The 8,382-nt window shown below is 33.5% G+C and overlaps 1 protein-coding gene across 1 annotated transcript; it reads left to right on the top strand.

Annotated features, from left to right (window-relative positions):
* Positions 1 to 1,099: 1,099 nt before the first annotated feature.
* LOC18612994 (protein trichome birefringence-like 39) lies at positions 1,100 to 7,695 on the top strand. The gene is made up of 5 exons (XM_007049996.3): positions 1,100 to 1,445; positions 1,597 to 1,768; positions 3,734 to 3,909; positions 4,390 to 4,548; positions 7,197 to 7,695. Exons 1-5 carry the CDS (start codon positions 1,162 to 1,164, stop codon positions 7,486 to 7,488), a joined length of 1,083 nt encoding a protein of 360 aa, XP_007050058.3. The 5' UTR covers positions 1,100 to 1,161; the 3' UTR covers positions 7,489 to 7,695.
* The last annotated feature ends 687 nt before the right edge of the window (positions 7,696 to 8,382 follow it).

Genomic DNA, 8,382 nt, shown 5'->3' with positions numbered 1-8,382 from the left:
CTAGTGAAATTAAAAATTAAAGCCCAATAGGATAATCTAAAAATGGTACCGTTCATGGAATGGGCGTCCGAGGGGTGCTAATCCTTCCCCGGGCGTAACCGTACTCCCGAACCTAGATCCAGAAAATTGTAGACCGGTTTAAGGTTCTTTTCGGTGGGCTTAAAATTAATTTAAGTTTTCATCAATTAGAATCGAGTCAATAGGTGGCCAATCACACCTAATAAAAAAGATTGGTGACGACTCCTAGTTTAATTTTTAGTGAGTTTTCACATTTACGTCTAACGGTCGGGTTCCCGGATCCGCACGTTACGACACCCTGTCACATGAATCTCATTTACAAAAGATCATGCAACCAACCTACCAGTGAATAGAGTCCTTGGCCGTTTTTATTGACCTAAGTAGAGAAAGTTGAGAGACTTTTAAGCTCACTTCTCTTCTTTTCTGTTAAAATCAAACTCTTATTCTATTCTGACTTTTGAAAAGCTGGAAAATGTGTACAAATAAATCGTGGAAAATAAAATAAACTTAATAAGTACTAACTAACAATCTTTTTTGCTTTTATATAAAAATTAGGGACTAACAATCAATCATGATGGAGTTGATATAAAGACATAATCAATGGTGTCTTAATTGGGATAAAAGTGATACAGCTCTGACATTAATATATGCTCTGCAATCTTGCATACTTAAATGATGACCAAATTTTTCATGATAGGAAAATGAACAATAAATAATGCGACGAATACAAGTAGCAAACCGAGAGAGTATAATATTTTATTTTCTGAGAAAATTGAAGTGAAAAAGAAAAATGAATTTGAATCCCCGACTGAGGGGTAAAAAAGGAACCTTTGGTAGCATATGGTAAGGAAAAAGGCTTCCCATTATTTTAGAATCAAACTCATTATGATTCCTATTTTTCAAAGTAAGAGGTTGGATCCAGCCCCACATGGCACAGTGAAAAGAATCCATCCAAAGATTTCACCCATCTTGTTTTGAAGAAAATAAATTAAACTTATCTATCATGGAGAACAGTTCTATGTGGAGCTCTTTTCTTTTCTCTCTCTCTTTCCCTCATTATATAAACCCTGCTGGACAGACAACTTTTCCTTCACTCCTCGTCCTTTTCTCTAACAGTCTCAGGAAAGTAACGAAACCCAAGATATGGGTTTCCTCTTCAAAGCCCTGCTCTTCTCCCTGTTTTTGTTTTTGTTTTTACACCGCTCACCAACAAAAGCTGAGGATTTCAATGCCAGTGCCGCCAGAAGTTTATTAGCTTCTAACTGCAACTGGTTCAGAGGGAAATGGGTATATTACCCTACATATCCTCTCTACGACGCCTCCAAATGTCCATTCATCGATGGAGAATTCGACTGCAAAAAATATGGCCGACCTGATAACATGTATCTCAAGTATAGATGGCAACCATTCTCCTGTAGCATTCCCAGGTCAGAGACTCAGAGACCTTTCCGCCACAATTACAGATGGCAACACAGATGACCATGTACCCATATAATAATAATAATAATAATATATGCCTAGATATAGCTCAATTATTTATTATGTGGTTTAAAACGTTCACAATGTTTCTAATTGCAGGTTCAATGGGCTGTATTTCTTGGAGAAATGGAGGGGAAAGAAGATCATGTTCGTGGGTGACTCACTCAGCTTGAACCAATTCCAGTCCTTAACGTGTATGATTCAAGCCTGGGTTCCAAATTCCAAGATTTCATACATCAAAAGAGATGGCCTTACTTCAGTTACCTTTCAGGTTAGTCATCAGTGGGCTTCCCACTATTGATTCTTGCTTATCTTCTGTCTGAACTCTGTTTCCTTTTGCCCCCTTTTAATGATTGCTCACTGCTTTGAATCTGTGCATGCATGTCTTGTCCCCTTCTCTTTCAATCTTTTGACGAGGTAAAGTTTTTCATTGTCTAAATTATATTCTGCTAGTTGCAGCAGAGCAGTATCATTATGCTTTTGGTGGATTCAAATCTTTTTTCGGTGCATTGGTTTGAAAGGCATGATACAAACTCCTTTTCGAAATGCAAAATATAATTAACATGATCCAAATTAGCACTCCATAGATTCAAAGAACACTAGTTTTTTCCGTAATATTAAACAGCGCTTTGTTTTTTAAAATCAAAGTGCCTGAGAGTGAGCCATGGAGGCTGGAGTTGATTTGGTTTGTGTGCATTAAAAGTGGAGCGTGATTGGTGGAGGGCCTTGCTTTTGCCGGGGACATGTCAGGCTGTTATATTTCCGTGGTTATCAATTACTCAATACATGTGAAATTTTAAATATCAAAACGCTACGCTTTTACTATCGGTATGACCCGACGTGGTACTTTAACTGTCGGTGCTTTTTAAGTTCCTTTCAACACCAACATAGCCAAATTCTACTTTTAAATCTCTTCTGACCTTGATCATTTTATTATAGAATTTAGAAGAGTTAATTACATATTTGATATTTAAATTTTTAATAAAATATATAAATGGGTATTTGAAGAAAAATGTGCAATTTATATTTGAATTTTTAAATTATGTACTTCTTTGGTTTTATTGATACTGTTTTATTTGCATAATTTTTATTATTCCAATCTAATGTCTTTTTAAAAGTTAAAAGAAAATTTATTTTCATTTTTCCTTGCTACTAATAACCTTTTCTTTTTTTTTTTCACTTGGACGATAAAATTATGTTCAAGATCGGTCAATTGTTGGATGCCACATGACATCCAGATGGCATCCACTTGAAATTTCCACAAAAATATTTATAATTTTATTTGACATATGATGTACCACATGACTTGTACTAGTTTGATGCCACATAAGGCAGTTAAGTTAAGGGTGTCGGAGTTTAGGTTAACATGGTCTATTATTTGAAAGTTTAGAATGTAAATTGTACACTATTTTCCTTTATATACTAATTTGTACACTTGACTTTAATTGGAATAATAAATGTGTAATTAATTTAATTGGTCCAAATTGAAATCCAATAAAGTCTAAACTCCAGTTAGTCAATAGACCAAATTGACAACTTGGTATGTACACCTAATACTTTTTGGTATCTATTTGTTGAAAAATATGTTAAAAAATATTAAAGTGTTTACATTTCAATCGTTTCAGTACTTATGAGAAGCAAATATATTAGGATTGAGTCTTAGTTGTCCAACAAATTAGCATGACTTTTATTTATTTGTTGACTTGTGAGTCAGAACTTACATATTGGGCAATGCAAGGTAACAGTGATCACTAGGTGTTTCAATTCAACTTTCAAAGCGGCCAGTTTTGTGAGTTCCCTGCTTACACGGCTTTTCTTCCATTTTCCAAGTAATTTCTGCCTTGTGGCAAATTTGGCCCACCTTAATTCCATTCCCAATTAGAGATGACAAGCTAAGTTTAGGGCAAGAGATGCCATTCTGACAGGTTTATGTTCGTCCAAACTCCTTGAACTATCTTCTTTGAGAATTCAAGCACTTATCAGTCATGCATATTCATTACAATTAAACTAGCATGTCCACATGCTCCATTGAAATCGGTTGCCTGTTTATACTCTTTTACTCATCATCTAATGCTATCTTGTATTTTTAATTAGACATACAGTTGGAACTGATTAGACATGAAAAATTTTATTTTAAATATTAAATTTTTGGATCAGAAGTAGAATTTAAGAAATAGAAGAATATTTACACCTGAAACAGTACATGTTTTCATTTTTTTTATATTTTATTTTTCAGGATTATGGAGTAAAGATATTGCTATACAGGACCCCGTACCTAGTTGACATAGTTAATGAGGCGGTGGGAAGAGTCCTGAAGCTGGACTCAATCAAGAGCGGCGATGCATGGATGGGCATGGACATGCTGATCTTTAACACGTGGCATTGGTGGACTCACACCGGAAGAACCCAAGCGTACGATCAATTTCGCTTTTATCTGCTGGGCTAGGTTCACGTTAAACCCGATGGACCTACAAATTTAAACCCAAAAAAGGAGTTCGGTTTTTATTGCCCAATTATTTTAAATTTTATAATTAAATAATATAAATATTTTTCCTGTTTTTAGTATATTTTAAAATTAAAATAAAAAATTAATTTTAGTGAACAAATATCGTCAGATTAGACCAGAGGCGGAGGGATAGGTTAGTAGGAGCCTCGTCTCAAAAATTTATAATATTTTTTGTTTTGTTTTAAATATTTATAATTTTATTCTTAATTTTCTAAAAATTTTATAATTTCATCTTTAAATATTAAATATTTTATTTTTATCCTCTCAAATTTAAAATTCTGATTTTGTCACTGAATTGAGATAATCTAATCCAAGTCTAAAGTTTTATAATAATTGAAAACTTGGTCTAGAAGAAAATTATTATGATGCTACCGTTTTTTCTGCAGATTTGATTACATACAGGACGGTGGTAAAACGTACAAAGACATGAACCGTATGATTGCATTTTACAAAGGACTGACAACGTGGGCCAGATGGGTCAACCGCAACGTTGATCCTTACAAAACCAAGGTCTTTTTCCAGGGGATTTCTCCAACGCATTATGAGTAAGCAACTCTTCTATTCAATTATTCTCCAACAATTTGTTTCGTTGATTTTTAATATCTATGTATTTAAAAAATTAATTTAATTATACACATTTATTATAAAACTATGAAATAAAAGTCACTTGGATTTAAAATTCAATATATGGCAATTATGTTTTCATTATTAGTTTTTCATGCTATGTTGTGAGGGTTGTAATTTTTATTTTTCAAGACTATAAATTATTTCATCAAATATATTATTTTTTAAATTATAATATTTTTAGAAAAACATTTAAAACAAAAGAAAGAAAAATAATAAAAAATTTCAACAATTATAAACTTTTGTTAAAATGTTATAATAGATGATGAGATAGTTTTTGTCTCTTTCTTTTTTTTTTCTTCTTTTCTCACTCTAATATATATTATTTAATTTCATATTATGATTATGTTTCATTATTATGATAATGTACAAAATTTTCATTTAATTTTTTAGAAAGAAGAATTGCATTTACTTCATCAAACTCGATTACATCGTCAGCATCTACATAGATCAAATTACACAAGAAACTAACCCACGATGTTCCTATAACATGAAAGTTAAGCGTCATTAAAAATGGGAAAAACCCATTGGGATGAAAACCTTGCGATAGGAATAAAGAGTACCCAAACTATCCATGTATATCTAAATCCCCATGATGAGACCTCAATTAATTCATAGACATAACATCTTTTAGCACAATATCTTTTATGGTGGACGGCAATACAGAAAAGTCCCGCCATATCTTCAAATCTTCCCTTATTTCCTTTGCCTACCTTGCAATCAAATGAGCTGCCGCATTAGTTTCCTTATGTGCAAAGTCAACTGTCTGGACACTCATGCCTTGTATTAATTCGGAACAATCTTCCACAAGATGCCATGATACTCTTATGAACTTCTTATCGTTCACCCAGTGAGCCACCAATTTATTATCCTCCTCAATCTCAGCTACATGAGTATTGTTTTCCACACAAATCGCTAAGGCACATGACAGTGCCTTCAGTTCTGCCTCTACAATACTGAAATGGTGTGTGCAGCTTCTACACCCTGCAATAATCAACTCACCATTGCCATTTCTCACTATAAACCTTGCGCCCATCATTGACCGTCCATCTTTGTCAAAAATAGTAGCATCAGAGTTGAGTTTAGATCCATTCCGTCGGCTCCACCTCTCATTTGGCAGCAACCTCTGTTAATGTGATAATCGATTAGAGCAGTTCACCTCTTGGTATTGCCTACGCATATCATACCCCAGGTTTACCACTCCAATAGGCACCATTCTTTAGTTCTTAAATACCAATAAATTACAAGCTTTCGAGATTGCCCAAAACATGCAAATGATGTCTTCCAGCTCCTCTTTGTCGACTTCTTGACATATATAAATGAAATTGAGTGAAATTGAGTACCAATATCCCTAAAGCCCCAAAGAGTTGCCAACTAAACTGCTCTTGCGAAATTGCAGCAGCATAAACAATGAAATTCAATTTCAACATTCACCCCGCAGAATATACATTCCTCTACATTAATATGTCTCCTAATCAGTGAAATCTGAGTTGGAAGAATACCTCTTAAAGCTCTCCAAGCAAAAATGATAATTTTTCTAGGAATAACTAAATTCCAGAGCTTTTTCCATGCAGTAGGAAAATTATTTGAAGAGTTTGCTCCATTCATACCAATGGTTGAGTAGCTTAGCAATCTATGCCCCAACTGCACTGAATATTCTCCATTCCTATTATCAAACCAAATTTGCCTGTCGTTTGGTAGCCTTCTGCTAAGCGGAATGGAAAGAATAAGATTACATTCAAAAGGCGGGAAACAACTTCTAACTTTATCTTCGTCCTATATTCCCATAGACTCATCAATCCAAAATATAATTCATAAACGAAAATACAAAAAAGAAAAAAAAAAATCTTGTAGTTAATTAAACTTATATTCTAAGTCTTTATTTTTATATTACAAGTAATTAAACCTCTTAAATGTTATTCACACTCAATTAAACTCTTATTTGATGAAAAATGGTTTAATATTGCTTATCATCTTTGTCAATTAAAATAACGTGATATGGATGACCTGGAATAAATTTTGCATATTGCATTAAAAGGTATGTATCAAATATATAAATTCTTTCTTTGTTTTTTTCATTAATATCATAGGGAAAAGTTTATTGTACGTCATCTATAGTACGTGGCAATTTTATCTCAACTAGCAAAAAGCGTTAATGGAGGTTAAGCGATGTAGCAGTTTCCATTCATATTAATAAGGATTTGATTGGTTCTAAATAAATGTTAATAGACTCAATTGATTATAATGAGAAGCTATGGACTTAAATGAAAAAATAATTAAGTATTAAGGTTTGTTTTGTATTTTAGCTTAATTCATAATGAGCAGCAACAAATTAGTTTTCCTATGTTACCATAAAAGGGATAAATTGGTTTTCCTATATTGTTTTCGAATTTACTTATTAGTCAACGTAGTGCCGCTGCAAACAGAATTTAGTGGAAGCTTTTTTCATCTCTTTTGCCTATGTAACTGCTGCATGAATATATATTTAAAATTCTTTGTTTGAGACATTTAATTATGATGTTGATTGTGGGAGTTGGCAAGACTAACCAACAAATGTAAACAAATGTAGAGGAAAGGATTGGAACGAACCAACACAATCATGTTCAGGACAGAAGCAACCATTCTTTGGGATTAGATACCCAGCAGGCACACCCATGGCTTGGGTTGTTTTGAAGAAGGTCCTCAGTAGGATTAAGAAACCAGTGTATTTGCTCGACGTTACAGCACTCTCACAGTATCGGAAAGACGCACACCCATCAGCATACGGCGGCATACACAGTGGCACAGACTGTAGCCACTGGTGTCTTCCAGGTCTGCCAGATACCTGGAACCAGCTTTTATATGCAGCACTTTTTAGTTGAACCATTGGAAGCTTAGGACAAAAGCGGTAGGTAGCTAGAATTTGCATGAAAACCATCTTGTTTTCTACCCTAAGGAATTTCTTTTCGTCGATTATTGTGCAAGTGGGCAATAAGAGAAATCGTCAGAATTCAATTGTAAATTTTAATTTGTTCCAGCACAAGTTCAAGAAATTTCCTTTGCTAATTCAAAAATCTTATTAGCTTCTACCTTTGTAATCCCTATTGCTTTCTTTTTCTTCAACACATGTAGCACAAGTTCATCCTTCTGTAGGAATATTCTATTGGGAAATCATGCAAAATAATTAAGTAAAATGCAGCCAAGTTTTAAATTTTTTCTCAAATTGAGATCAATGTCTAGATACTAAATGCCGATTTCCTCTAGCTAAGAAAAGGAGGTTTATACTTTCAACTCTAGATCTAGCAAAAGTCTACAAGTACCAATGAGTTAGGATTGTTGAAAACCACAAGCTGTCTAAATGCCTAATCTCTAATGAAAATCCACACAAACTAGGGAAAACTCTTTAGGAGAGAGCAGTTTCTAGTGCTAGTTTGAGACTTTCGGTTTTCTTACTTTAAGAGTCTCCGATTTCTTTTCTCAAAGCAGTTGTATGTTATGTACAGTTCTAAGACTCTTATTTATAGGTAATTACATAAATCCTTACCCTAATAGGATTAACATAATCTTTATGTTTATTTATAAAATGACCTCAATCTAATTGAACTCTTTCAATTAAATCCTTAGAGTTCAAAAAATCTTTTGCAATTAAGTTCAATTTAATTCCCCACTTAGTCACTGCTATTAGGTTCTTAACATGTTGGTACTTTTATACACAAATTTTGCCTCAAAAATTTAATTAAAAATTCAGAGACAAATTACAATTTATTTCTTAGACG

Source organism: Theobroma cacao, chromosome 1 (genome assembly GCF_053813885.1).
Source record: "Theobroma cacao isolate CCN51 chromosome 1, ASM5381388v1, whole genome shotgun sequence".
NCBI lineage: Eukaryota > Viridiplantae > Streptophyta > Magnoliopsida > Malvales > Malvaceae > Theobroma > Theobroma cacao.
The sequence above is the reverse complement of the archived record's forward strand: the minus strand, read 5'-3'. Positions and strand labels throughout refer to the sequence as shown.